General features: G+C 45.4%; 1 protein-coding gene across 1 annotated transcript in view; it reads left to right on the plus strand.

The window, feature by feature from the left end:
• The window catches only part of LOC138249609 (trichohyalin-like), a gene marked incomplete at its 3' end in the record, with an annotated part of 239489 nt that extends 228194 nt beyond the window's left edge, over positions 1 to 11295 (plus strand). Inside the window, exons 5-9 of the mRNA XM_069203554.1 lie at positions 10370 to 10405; positions 10437 to 10641; positions 10686 to 10847; positions 10889 to 11053; positions 11110 to 11295. Of these exons, the coding sequence (XP_069059655.1) occupies positions 10370 to 10405; positions 10437 to 10641; positions 10686 to 10847; positions 10889 to 11053; positions 11110 to 11295 (754 nt within the window). The remainder of the gene's footprint in view (positions 1 to 10369; positions 10406 to 10436; positions 10642 to 10685; positions 10848 to 10888; positions 11054 to 11109) is intronic.
• Between the last annotated feature and the right edge of the window lie 2799 nt (positions 11296 to 14094).

Genomic DNA, 14094 nt, shown 5'->3' on the forward strand with positions numbered 1-14094 from the left:
TTACATGTAATCCACTTTGTTATCACAAATTCCTAGAGAGACAGAGAGCCATTAAAAGTGGGAAAGGGGACCCCAACAGGTACATCTAGCTTGCACATCATAGTTTAACAGTAGAGTATACATGGGTTATGAGATATTAGTTGTTTGACTGATGTGTAATTTATCAAAGAAAGACTGGCTCTTCAAGAACCATCACCAGGAGTCCGGATCCATCCCCGAGACTCCAGTGTCTCTCTCCTTCTCTCATCCATCCCTTTTCCCCCAGGACGTGGCAGTGCCAATCATGTGTATTTAAGTGGGAGGTGCACAACGTTTAGGTGGAATTGGGAACAAGCAGCTTGGTCAACATTGGGTGACCGTGGGATGAACAGGTTGGGGCCTGACAGATAATCCTAGAAGATAGTCACTACTAGGTAGTCCTAGTAGCGATGATTGTGTATTGGTAGTGCATACCAAGCTTTGGAAGTTGGAAGCAAATCTAGGAATAAACTATTGTGTGATATTGAAGTTGCTGCCAATATTGTGAAATTGGTGGGCACTTCAAGGTCACCATACACCATTATCAATAAAAAATATGTGGCGTGAGAAATCTGAGAGTAAGATTCAGAGTGGACTGGAAGCCTCGGATATTCATCTGGAACGTTTTTCAGTGGAAACTATACCAACGATTGGGTTTATGCTTGTGTCATTCAAATTTAAAGGAAGGTATGCTGAAGTGAAGTTATATGTGACAGAAAGCGGTCCATATATGCTTGGATGGATTGACAAGCACACTTTTGGTATAATTCTGAACCCTAACAGTAGGAAATAAGTATTGTTGCTGGAAGAATGTGATGGAATCGGGGAAAGATTATGTCAAGAATTCCATATAGTGTTCTCAGGCAATTTGAGAAAGTAAAATGGATTTAAACACAAAATTATACTTAAAGACAATGCTAAACCCATTAGCCACAAAGCCAGGAAAGTGCCATTTGTTGTGAGAGATGTAGTGGAAAAGGAATTTTTGACATTGGCAAAGAATAATTGAGCCCATAGAATCAGCCTATGAATGCTACATGCAGTAAAGAAAAAATCACAGTGTGGGTCGATTTGAGAGATGTAAATAAGAATAATCTTGTGGACAGATTTTGTTTACCAAGGAATAATAAACTATTAACCAAAGGAAAGAACATGAAATGGTTTCCTACAATCAATCTTTCATCTGCATACCATCAAGTCCCTCTACATCAGGAAAGCTAAAAGTTGATGGTCTTTATAATGCCTGTTGGTTGCTACCAGTTTGAAAGTATGCCATTTGGACTGATGTCTGCCACTTCGTTTTTCAGAAGTTGATGGCTGAAGTTTTGAAAGATAAATATTGGTTGATATACTTTCAAGATTATATATTAGTGATGGGAAGAGACAAAAAGGAACATGATGGGATACCGAGAAAAATGATGTGTGAGTTACAAAGACAGAGTCCTGCAGCAGAGTATTAGAAATGTATATTTGTTATAGGGTCTGTGTCTCACTTAGGAAAAGATATCAATTCAAATGGCATTTCTCCCCCAAAAAACTGTTGGATGCAGTCTGGAAAGCACCTGCACCCACAAATAAGGATGAACTGCATTATTTTTTGGGGGCTGGAAGAATACTATTTAAAGTCTGTCCAACATTTTGTGAAAAAAAAGCTTTTACTTTAAGACCATTGCTCAAAGCAAAGAACACATTTCTGTGGAGTAAGCATTTAATAAGACTTTCTGTGAAATTTATAATGACATTTGTAAAGCAGCTCCCATACAAGACTTTGATGTAGAAACATGCAGTGTAATTGCCTCTAGTACAAATAACAAGGGTTTGGCACAACTGTGGAAAGGAGAGGGTGATAAGTTTTGCATTGAGGAGTTTAACTCCAGCAGTTTTTCTGTGATTGTGAGACACATTAGTCTGTGTGTGGGAAATGAAGCATTTCCGTGCTTTTGATTCGGGCACTGAATTCCAGTTAATGATGGGTTACAAATCTTTGGTGAAATTGCTGGCTGCGGGTTGTTTGATAAAAGCCTTGGTCCGTACTGCACATTTGTTTATGAGAGTACATAATTTAGATTACTACATGACTTACATTCTTGGTATACAAAAAAGAGTGACAGATTGCTTAAGTCATTTACCTTTGCCTATGATTGAGATACCCTCCATTGGCATTGATGGAAGTTGATGAAGTGGAGTCAATTGATAAGGAAGAGGGGTTTAAGGCTTATGAGCAGGATACAATTTTGCAATCTGTGAAGAAATTTGTGAAGGTGTTTATGAAAGATGGTTGGTGTGGTGAGAAAGAGTGTCCAGAATAAGTGAAAGGAAGTGAGAAAATAATTGTGTTTTGATGGACATTTTGTAGTGAGAGGGGAAACTCTTGTGCCGCCTAGTAGTTTGAGAGAAGAGTTAAAACTATGTATTGGTGGCCTGGTATAGACAGGGATATTGAGAGGGGGGTCTGAGTTTGTGTTTAGTACACTGATTCTGATAAAAGGCTGGAGTTGATTCCCATTGAGTGTTCCAGTATGGTGTGGGATATGGTGATCTTGAATTTATGGCACCAGTGCAAACAGATAAGGGAAATATTGAGTATTTCAATGTTTTGATCGATTTTTTCAGCAAATGGGTTCTATTGGAAGTGCTACAAAGAGCGGATTATTACATTTCTGAACTAAGGGCCAGATGTAGGTAGGTTTCCTTTTGCGAGGTGCAAATTGCGAGTCCCAGCGACTCGCAATTTGCACCTCGCAAAAGGAAATGCAGAAAGGTGTCTCAGACACCTTCTGTGACTCGCTATGGGGTCGCAAAGACCCACCTCATAAATATTTATGAGGTGGGTCGCAGTTTGCGACCCCATAGCGAGTCAGGCACTCACGGGGATGGTGGCCTGCTGGAGACAGCAGACCACCATGTCCGTGACTGCTTTTCAATAAAGCAGTTTTTTTTTTTCTCTTTGCAGCCCGTTTTCCTTAAAGGAAAACAAGCTGCAAATAGAAAAAATACCGAAACCTTTTAGTTTCGTTTTTTTTCAGATCAGGCAGTAGTCCATAGGACCACTGCCTGCTCTGAAAAAATATTATTGTGAGCATTCACAAAAGGGAAAGGGTCCCATGGGGACCCCTTCCCGTTTGCGAATGAGTTACCATCCACTTCAAGTGGATGGTAACTGCAAGTTGATTTGCGACCGCTTTCGCGGTCACAAATCAACTCTACATCGCGGTGCGACTCGCAAATAGGAAGGGAACACCCCTTCCTATTTGCGAGTCTGAAACACATTTTGCGAGTCGGTACCGACTCGCAATATGTGTTTCTGCATCGCGTGAGGGCATTAGCGCCTCACAAACAGTGTTTTTTGCCGTTTGCGAGGCGCTAATGCCTTCCTACATCTGTCCCTAAGTGTTTTTAACAGAGGGGTTACCTAAGAAACTGTGATAAAAGGTTAGAGTTCAAATCTGTTTTGGTTGAAGATTTTTTGAGAAGGGATGGTATAAAAAACTTGAACACTTAAGCTTATTATCCCGCTAGTAATGGAGAAGTGAACCATTTTAATCAGTGATTAAAAGTGTTATTTAGATTTTAAAGATGAATGGGAAGAAATAGAAATGAGAGTCGAGGAAAATGTTATGGTCTTATCATCTTACACCCTATACTGCTTAAGGGCTTTTTGTGTCACCACCTTTTGGCCGACTCACACAAGCAAGGTACCAATATTATCAGTAGACATGTGAAATCTCTGGGTGGTATGCAATTTGTGGATCCTCACAGAGATGTGAGTAACATGTGTGTTTTGTCAAAATTTGAGGTTTGCAAGGGCTTCTGGGTTCGAAAACACGGTGAGAGCCACACAAGTCTTCCCACGCTAGATTTCCCCGGGTGTCTAGTTTTAAAAAATGTGCAGGTTTACTTGTCTTCCCTAGGTGTTGCCTGAGTTAGGGCCCAAAATCCACACCTATCCACTTTGTACAAAAAGGGTCAGTTTTCAGAGGTAAAAAGTGATGTGTCCATGTTGCGTTTGTGCCCTTTCGTGTCATGGCCTACACAAGTTAGGTACCACTTTTAGCAAGAGAAATGCAGAAACAAACGATAGTGGAATTTTTGTTATTACCAATTGGATTTCCCTGCATTTGTGCCTTCCAAATATAAGCTAGAGTATAAGAACAATGCCCTCGGAATCATATGCTTGCGTGGGTGGTCACAAATTCAGAGATGTGCAAATAACCACTGCTTCCAAACCCAGTATCTGGTGCAAATTACAGAAATATATAGATTTATTATGTTATGTTAAAGTAATTTATTTTGCACATGACTCACCACGAAAGGGGTATCTAAGCGCATGAGGCCTTCTATGCAATAGGCGGCAGTCATAAAGATATCTTCTAGAACTCCGTTTTGAGCAGCTTCCTGAATTTGAAATGGGCGGGAGACTTGCGTAAGTGGACAGGGAGGGCATTCCAACAAGTAGGAGCCAAGTAGGAGAAGTATCAGTCCCCGACCTAGTCTTTTTGATTTGAGGAATAGAAAACAGTATTTTATCACACAGCCATAAATCTTTCCCTGAACAGTAAGGAATGAGCTTAGAGGACAGGTAGTGAGGCCCTTTACCAATGAGTGCTTTGGGAGTGATACAACAAATTTTGAAGATGATCTTTCTCCAATCAGGCAGCCAATGTAGGGAATGTAATAAAGGGGCACATGATGTACTTGCAGGAGCATTGCAAACGAGAAGTGCAGCTGTATTTTGTACCACATGTAACTTGGTTAGCGAAGATTAATTTATAGAGGCAAGTAAAGCATTGTCATACTTGAAGCGACTCATAATTAGGGCTTGAACAAGTGTTTTCCTGGATGAGGGCAGAAGAAGAGGAAAAACCCGCCTTAACAGGCAAAGCAAATGGAAGCAAAATCCGATGGTTTCATGGAGCTGTTCTGCCATGGTGAGGGATTGGTCCGGGTCTATCCCTACATTTTTAACAACCGGTGTTGGATTTGGAGCTCCACTGATTCAGATAGCCAACAATCAGGATCCCACAAGTTAAGGGCCTTGGTGAATAGCATGACCTCGCATTAAGAGCATTAAGCTGGAGGCAGTTCTCAGTCATCTAGTTGGCAATGGCTCTCAGACCAGCTTCAAAACGCTCTTTCACTGTTTTTGACTTACGGTTAAAGGACAGGAATAACTGTGAGTCATGTTATAGGAATTGAATTCCAGCCCATGTGCTCTAACGAGCTTAGCCAGGGGTGCTACATAGATATTGAATAACGTAGGACTAAGGCAAGAGCCCTAGGGCACCCCTTTGCCCAGCTGTAAGGTGCGTGATCTGAAAGAATCTATGGTAATGGCCTGCGTTCTGTTGGTAAGAAAGGCCTCAAACCATTGTAATTATAGACCAAAGATACCATGTTCCCTAAGTCAGAGAAGTAAGTGAGAATGTGACACTGTGTCAAAAGCTGCCAACAAATCAAGTAGTACTAGCATGATGGGACAGTTGGTATCTAAGGAGCATCTTATATAGTCAGTGAGAGTAACTAGAGTGGTCTCTGAACTATTGAAGGGCCGAAAACCTGATTGTAAGCGGTCCAGGAGCTGATTGGCTTCTAGATAATCAATAAGTTGTCTGTTTATCAAGCCTTATAGTAACTTACCCAATAAGGGAATAAATGAGATAGGACAGTAGTTATTTAAATCGTAAGGTGCCAAATCAGGTTTATTTTGAATAGGGATCACCTGTGCTGTTTTTCAGGCTACATGAATTTTCCCACTTGTTATAGATAAGTTGGACAGGGTACAGACTGCAGGAGCAAGTGTTGCAGATAGAGAGGCTGCTTTTTTAGGTGGACAGATGTCTAAGGGAGACCCGAACCTTGCAGAGGTGAGGACCAACTGCATTGATTCTGTCATAAAGGTAGTCAAATGCTCCAGTCGAGAAGAGCCTACAAAGCTATCCCTGTTTGTCTCACCTGTCTGCATCATTAAATTGGGAAAGTTTGCATAGATGTTATTTATTTTGTCCTCATAATGAGAAGCAAGTTAGTCGCATAGAGCTTGAGATGCATGGAAGCCTTGGGTACAGGCTTGCGGATGAATGAAGGAGTTAAGAACTTTAAATAGTTATTTGGACGAGTTACTAGCTGTATTGATTTAAAGACATGTACAATTTTCTTGTGTTTTTTTAGATTGTGATGGTAGTTGGTCAGAGCAATCCTGAACAATTTCTTGGTCACTGAATCCTTTGAAGGCCGCCTTCGCTGACCTGACTTTTTATACAAGGCTTATACTGAGAGCCCTACATCTATGTCCACCACATTAGATAGTGTGGGTGGGTGGGTGTCTGGTAAACTTCAGCAAGCAAAGAAGGAAGGTGAAATCTTAGTCCATTGTCTGCTAATCCTGTTTTTGATGCACTTGACAATTCTGGCCGTATAAGGCTAAGGAATCTGGAAGTGAATAATGGTACGAGCCGACAATGGCAGCTGCTGGGGGCTATCACAGGTCAGGGAAATAGAGTTAGTGAAAATCAGGTCCAAGGTATGTCCTGCAACATGAGTGGGGCCTAAAACGTTTTGAGTTAAACCAAATGTGGCTAAACCAGTCAAAAGCTGTGAAACCTCTGAATCTTGGAAGTTTCTCACCATGGCAGTTAAAGTCTTCCAACAGTACAAACTGTTGTGAGGCCAAGACATGAGGTGCAATCAGTTACATGACCTGTTGACTGAATAGTTTTTTCGTGCCAGGAGCCGATAGATTAAGGCCTGTGCCAACATTCATTAGCAGACAGTTCAAATTTATAAAAACATATTTCTGCCCAGTGAGCAATAAGAGAGTCTACCAGAGATATTTTGATAAGTCTTCTTAAACACAGTAGTAATGCCACCCCTCTAATCTACCCTCTGTGCCAGACCTGATCTTGCGATAGTTACTAGAAAGGGCTGTCGCAATGGCCGGTAACACTGAGGAGTTTAGCCAGGTTTCAGTTAAAAATCTTATGTCGGGTGAAAAGGAATGAAGTAGGTCCCAAAGTTCAAATGTGTGTTTCAGCAGGGACCTGATATTAAGTCAGAAACAATATAAACTGGATGTTGCAGAATGGCTAAGGGTGCAGGTTACAGTATCTGATGGATCAGAGTCCGCGGCTGGGGGCTGCCTGAGGGGGCAAGTGAATTATTCATGAGCCCCCGGTGATAATGTCGGAGCCCCATCCATACACTGCCATTTACAATGTAGGCAAGTGACTGGGCCTTCTAAATGGTTAGAGAAGGCATCGCCATGATGTGCCTCACTGAGGTGTTTCATCTTGTGCAATTCAACCGCAGAATATGTAATTTGGTTGGCCGATCTCCTATCTGTTCCAAAAGAAGCGAGGGTCCTGGCTCCTGGTGATGTTTGGGCGTGGATGAGTGTGGACGGGCGCAAACTGGATTTTTTGTGGCATGCCTTCAGTGTGCCATCAGTGCATCCTCGCCTGCATCGGCATTTATAATGGCCGAGTAAACTAACAACTAGACTGTTATCCCTTGCCCACAGGAAGTGAGTAAATCAGATAAGGCTCTCTACACAACACTTGGTGAACACTGTAGTGGACCAGAGAACATCAGCATCTTATTGGTAAGCAGTGAGCAGTTTTCTGAAAATAGTCAATAATTAAAATCAAAACGTTTAAAAATAAAGGTTAAGATACCAGTGTGACCAAATCAAATCAAATCAAATCACAAGCATTTATAAAGCGCGCTACTCACCCGTGTGGGTCTCAAGGCTAGGTTACTGCTGCTCGAAGAGCCAGGTCTTGAGTTACCTCCGGAATGCGAGGTGGTCCTGAGGTTAGTGGGGAGGGAATTCCATGTCTTGGCCGCCAGGTAGGAGAAGGATTTCCCACCTGCCGTGGTGCGGCGGATGCGAGGGACGGTGGCGAGCGAGAGGTTGGCGGATCGAAGTTGACGGGTGGGCGTGTAGAAGCTGAGGCGACGGTTGAGGTATTCGGGTCCCTTGTTGTGGAGGGCTTTGTGTGCGTGGGTGAGGAGTCTGAAGGTGATCCCTTTGTTGATGGGAAGCCAGTGCAGGTGTCTCAGGTGGGCGGAGATGTGGCTGTTGCGGGGTATGTCAAGGACGAGGAGTGCGGAGGCGTTTTGAATTTGCTGCAGACTTTTCTGGAGTTTAGCGGTGGTTCCTGAGTATAGGGTGTTGCCGTAGTCCAGGCGGCTCGTGACGAGGGCGTGGGTCACTGTCTTTCTGGTATCGGCGGGGATCCAACGGAAGATCTTTCGGAGCATGTGAAGGGTGAGGAAGCAGGAGGATGATACGGCGTTGACTTGTTTGGTCATGGTGAGAAGTGGGTCCAGGATGAATCCGAGGTTGCATGCGTGGTCAGAGGGGGTTGGTGCGGTGCCAAGGGCCGTGGGCCACCAGGAGTCGTCCCAGGCAGACGGGGTGTTTCCGAGGATGAGGACTTCCGTTTTGTCTGAGTTCAGTTTCAGACGGCTGAGTTTCATCCATTCCGCGACGTCTTTCATTCCATCTTGCAGGTTGGTCTTGGCGCTGGTGGGGTCCTTGGTGAGGGAGAGTATCAGCTGAGTGTCGTCGGCGTAGGAGGTGATGTTGATGTTGTGTTTGCTGGGGTTGCAGGTTCTGTGGTGGTTGGCTGGGTCTGGTGTCCGAAGCTGTCGTGAAGGTCGGTGATCTTACGATGGAAGAAGGTGGCGAGGGAGTTGCACAGGTCTTGTGAGGGCGTGATGGCGTTGGCGTTGGGGTTGGAGAGCTCTTTGACAATGTTGAAGAGTTCTTTGCTGTTGTGAGTGTTCTTGTCCAGTCTGTCTGTGAACGAATTTCTTTTGGTGGCGCGGATCAGTTAGTGGTGTTCGCGGGTAGCGTTCTTGAGGGCAGACATGTTCTCTGTGGTGTGGTCCTTGCGCCAGGCTTTCTCGAGGGTGCGGCACGTTTTTTTAGATTCCTTGAGGGTGTCTGTGAACTAGAGAGGTTTTTTGGTGTTAGTCTGTCTTGGGAGGCGTCTGAGGGGAGCGAGGTTGTCTGCGCAGTTGGTGATCCAATGCGTGAGGCTGATGGCTGCGTCGTTGGGGGTGGTGGAGAAGGTGGGTTGGTTGTCACTGAGAGTGGAGAGAAGCTGTTCCGCGGGGATTTTGTTCCAATGTCGGCGTGGGATGGATTGTGTGCGGAGGTGGCGAGTCTCGCGTTGGAAGGTGAAGTGGACACATCTGTGGTCGGTCCAGTGTATTACGGAGGAGTAGCTGAAGGATACGTGGTTGCTGGCGGAGAAGATGGGGTCGAGTGTGTGTCCGGCGATGTGGGTGGGGGTGTTTACAAGTTGCTTTAGACCGAGGTTGTCGAGGTTGTCGAGCAGGGCGGTGGTGTTGGGGTCGTTGTTCTGTTCCAGGTGGAAGTTGAGGTCACCGAGGAGGATGTAGTCCGGCGAGGCAAGGGCGTGCGGGGAGATGAAGTCAGTGATAGAGTCGCTGAAGAGGGCGCGTGGTCCAGGGGGTCTGTAGATGAGAGTTCCTCTGAGGGTGGTCCTGGGGTCGGTGTGGATCTGGAAGTGCAGGTGTTCGGCGGCGAGGGGGGTTTCTTCGGTGGAGGTGGTGACGTTGATGGAGTCCTTGAAGACGATGGCGATTCCTCCACCGACTTGGTTGGAGCGGTCTCTCCTGGAGATCTTGTAGCCGTCGGGGATGGCTATGGCGATGTCGGGGGCCGAAGAGGCGTTCATCCAGGTCTCAGTGATGAAGGCGACGTCCGGTGCAGTGGAGTCCAGGAGGTCCCATAGTTCAACGGCGTGCTTGTGGACGGAGCGTGTGTTGATCAGGATGCATTTGAGGTGGTTGTTGGCACGTGGGCTGGCGGACGGGGTGGTTTCACAGTGGAAGGTGAGTTTGCAGGCGAGGCATGCGAAGGGTCCATGGGTGCGTTTAGGGTTGGCTTGGAAGCAGGTACTGGAGCTCCCCGGGTTGAAGGCGTGGAGGGTGTAGGGGTAGTAGCGGTGCTGAGGGGATTGGGAGTGCTGGGGGTCAGGGGTCGTGGCGCTGGGCGTGGTCCAGGCACGGACGGGCGCAGACGGGCTTGCCTTTGGCTGGCGCGCCCACTGCGCGCGGCCGCGCAGCGGACGCCATGAGAGGGAGGAGAGGGGGAGGAGGGGTCAGCTGGGGGCGACAAATGGGAGCAGGGGGCGTGGGGCCGAGCAGGAGGTAGCGGCGGGAAAGCGGAGGGTTGGGGGGGTCAGGTAGAGGGGAGGGGAGAAAAGATAGGGGAGGGGGGTTAAAGGTGGAGGGGAGTAAGGAAGAAAGATAGGGGAGGGGGGTTACAGAGGTGGAGGGGAGTAAGGAAGAACAGAGAGAAGAGTCAAGAACAGAAGAGCGAAGAGTCAAAAACAGAAGAACAGAAGAGAGAAGAGTCAAGAACAGAAGAACAGAAGAGAGAAGAGTCAAGAACAGAAGAGAGAAGAGCCAAGAAGAAGGGTAAAGAAGAAGAGGAGAGAAGAGTCAAGGACAGAAGAACAGAAGAGAGAAGAGTCAAGAACAGAAGAACAGGAGAGAGAAGAGTCAAGAACAGAAGAGAGAAGAGCCAAGGAGAAGGGTAAAGAAGAAGAGGAGAGAAGAGTCAAGGACAGAAGAACAGAAGAGAGAAGAGTCAAGAACAGAAGAACAGAAGAGAGAAGAGTCATGAACAGAAGAGAGAAGAGCCAAGAAGAAGGGTAAAGAAGAAGAGGAGAGAAGAGTCAAGAACAGAAGAACAGAAGAGAGAAGAGTCAAGAACGGAAGAGAGAAGAGCCAAGAAGAAGGGTAAAGAAGAAGAGGAGAGAAGAGTCAAGGACAGAAGAACAGAAGAGAGAAGAGTCAAGAACAGAAGAACAGAAGAGAGAAGAGTCAAGAACAGAAGAGAGAAGAGCCAAGAAGAAGGGTAAAGAAGAAGAGGAGAGAAGAGTCAAGGACAGAAGAACAGAAGAGAGAAGAGTCAAGAACAGAAGAACAGGAGAGAGAAGAGTCAAGAACAGAAGAGAGAAGAGCCAAGAAGAAGGGTAAAGAAGAAGAGGAGAGAAGAGTCAAGGACAGAAGAACAGAAGAGAGAAGAGTCAAGAACAGAAGAACAGGAGAGAGAAGAGTCAAGAACAGAAGAGAGAAGAGCCAAGGAGAAGGGTAAAGAAGAAGAGGAGAGAAGAGTCAAGGACAGAAGAACAGAAGAGAGAAGAGTCAAGAACAGAAGAACAGAAGAGAGAAGAGTCAAGAACAGAAGAGAGAAGAGCCAAGAAGAAGGGTAAAGAAGAAGAGGAGAGAAGAGTCAAGGAAGAGGAGTCAGGCAGCAGAGGAGAGACCAGAGAAGCAGAGGGGAAAGAAAGAACACGCAGGACGGGGTGCAGGAAGAAAGAAGAACACAGATGAAGAACACAGAAGAAGGACAAAGAAGAAGAGAGAACACGCAGGACGGGGTGCAGGGAAGAAAGAAGAACACAGATGAAGAACACAGATGAAGAAAGAAGAAAGAACACGCAGGTCGGGGTGCAGAGGACAAAGAAGAACACAGGTGTAGAACACAGAGAAGAGCACAGAAGAAGACCAAAGATGAAGAAAGAAGCAGGAAGAGAACGCGGTGAGGAAGAGGAGCAGGGCCGAGGAAGAGCAGAACACGCAGCAAGAGGGCTGCAGAAGAGGAGCAGAGAGCGAAGGGAAGAGGGACAGCAGAGGTGCGGAGAGAGGTCGGAGGAGAAAGCGGAAGGCAGAAGTCAGAGGTACAGGAGAAGAGAGGTGAGTAGCGCGGGGCTGGGCAAGGGGCTGGGCGGGGGGAGTACTTACTGTTTTTAGCAGGTCTTGCTGGGAGGTGTCAGGAGCCCGGGCTGGTGGAGCTGCAGCGGCAGGGGGAGCGACCTATCCTCGGGTCAAGGGTCGCACTGACCACTAGCTTTAGCAGAGAGCTAATTCATATAAATTCATATTCATTTTTCACTCTTTATATTTTACCATATGAATTTATCTGAACTTGGTACAGAATGAAAAAACATTGTAAAATTCAGCTTAGTTGTTTTAGATTACCTCAGGTTCTTGGACAACCTACAAACCCTATATGTCCCCGCGACCAGAAGAGTCTTATGGAAGTAATGTTATATTGCTTGTGTATATCCTCTATCATGACAAGGCATTACAGATGAAAATGTATTTACAAAAGACTGTTGTTTCCTGCTCAATATTTTTTGACAGTTCCTTTGGGAACACTTTGAGGAATCTACAGGAATGAACGCTTGCTGAATTCATAAATGCACCTACTTTTCAGAAATGTTTAGCTTTCTCGGTTCATCCATGAGTTTCACACTTGTGTCCATCACAAACTAGAAGTGGGTTGAAAGCACAAAATATCAGAAAAATGAGTTTCCTCTTAGAAAAATTCCAACACTGTGGTAAAATAATGAGTTTTCCTAAACAGCTCTGCCTGTTCCTGAAAGCTGGGAAGATTATGGCTTTAGTGCAGCTAACATTTTGTTGATGTCATTTTTAGGGAAAAACAGACACTTTTTTGTGGAGCACTTTTTTCCTATTTTTTCCCCAAAACTTAAAATGCAGCTATATTTTGTCTATTTTTTCAGTCCCCTCCAGGGGAATCCACAAACCCTGGATACCTTTAGAATCCCCATGATGTAAGGCAAAAAGGCAGACAAATTTGGCATGGATACGTTATGTGGAAAAACAATTATTGAGGCCTAAACATGATGAACTGAACCCCTTGTAGCAAAAAAGGGCTCAGCACTGGTTTGGAAAAGCCTCAGCAGATAAGGGGTTAATTGTGGAGTTATGTTGTTTTGTGTTTGTTATTGTGTTGTGCTTAGTTGTTTACTTTAGATATGTCAACAAACGCTGCTATACTTCCACCCAAAAGCAGCCCATGGCTTCAAAGTTCCTGTTATAAGCAATCACTGAAAACTTTCTAAGGTGATAAAATGCTGTTGCTCCTGCTCTTTAAGTTCTTAAGGCACCAGTCAGCCTTAAACTGTCGCTTGTGTTTTGATAATGTGATACGGCCAAATGTACTGAGAATTTTTGGGATGGCATTAGTGAATCTCCCTGAATTATTGAGCCTTTGCATTGTCTTGCATTTTAAATTCTCTATAGAAACTTGAAAAATCAATATAGCTAGCAATTTTTGCACCTAGTTTGGGTCTGATAGGGAGATCATAGATATTGTCTGAAGTGCTTCTTGTTTTTCTGAGTCTGACTCAATGGCGTAACATTAGCCTCTGCAGCCCCTGCTGTGGGGGGTGGGGTGCTGAACTCCAAGGGGTCCCTCAGTACCAGCAGTCATGCACCGCTGACTTGTCGGCACTGTACATGGGCGGCGGGATCTTGGTGTGAGACCTTTTGACTGGGTCAAGCGGGTGCAGGTCCCAGTACTTTGCAGGGGCCCCCCTCTCGTTTTGCTATGCCACTGGACTGACACTGTGGAAGCATACCAAGGAATTAAAAATGTTCTTTGAAAACTTCGTACTGTGTTTTGAAGGGTGTAACTTCAGTAAACTGGAGGACATACTAAATAGTTCCATTAACGTTAGTTCATCAAAATACCAGGGGTAGTGGAAGTGACACTGCACGGCCATCAAACGCCCTTTGTCATTAAATTTTACAATCACACACATGCTTACACACACACTCACAACTGCACATACTCTCTTAAGTAAGCACACACACACACACCTTCAAGCACAAACACAGAATACATTTAAAAGATGTTTTTTTAAATATGAGCTGCCACTGTGTGCCAGGCACTGACTTTGACAACTCTGAGGCCAGGGGCTACAAAGGCAGTCTTAGGGGGTCGCAAGGGGAATGCTCAGGGGTAGCTGCGACCCCTGGCAAACCCTAAATGACATCCATGAGTAGGTCTGGGGCTGATTAGCTTTTCTGGCATAGCAATATTTCTAAGAGTTACTTTTTTATTTCGGACAGCACAGTTCAAAAAACCTGAAAGAGGCAAACCTTGCACACTGTTTCCGAGGTGTACCACCAGAAAAGTGAACACTAAATTTCGGAAGAGCGCATAAAACAATTGTTACTTAAGCCCAGTGGCGGCCAGCAGTTTTAGGCGGGAGGGGGGTGGGC

The sequence above is a fragment of the Pleurodeles waltl genome, chromosome 8 (genome assembly GCF_031143425.1).
Source record: "Pleurodeles waltl isolate 20211129_DDA chromosome 8, aPleWal1.hap1.20221129, whole genome shotgun sequence".
NCBI lineage: Eukaryota > Metazoa > Chordata > Amphibia > Caudata > Salamandridae > Pleurodeles > Pleurodeles waltl.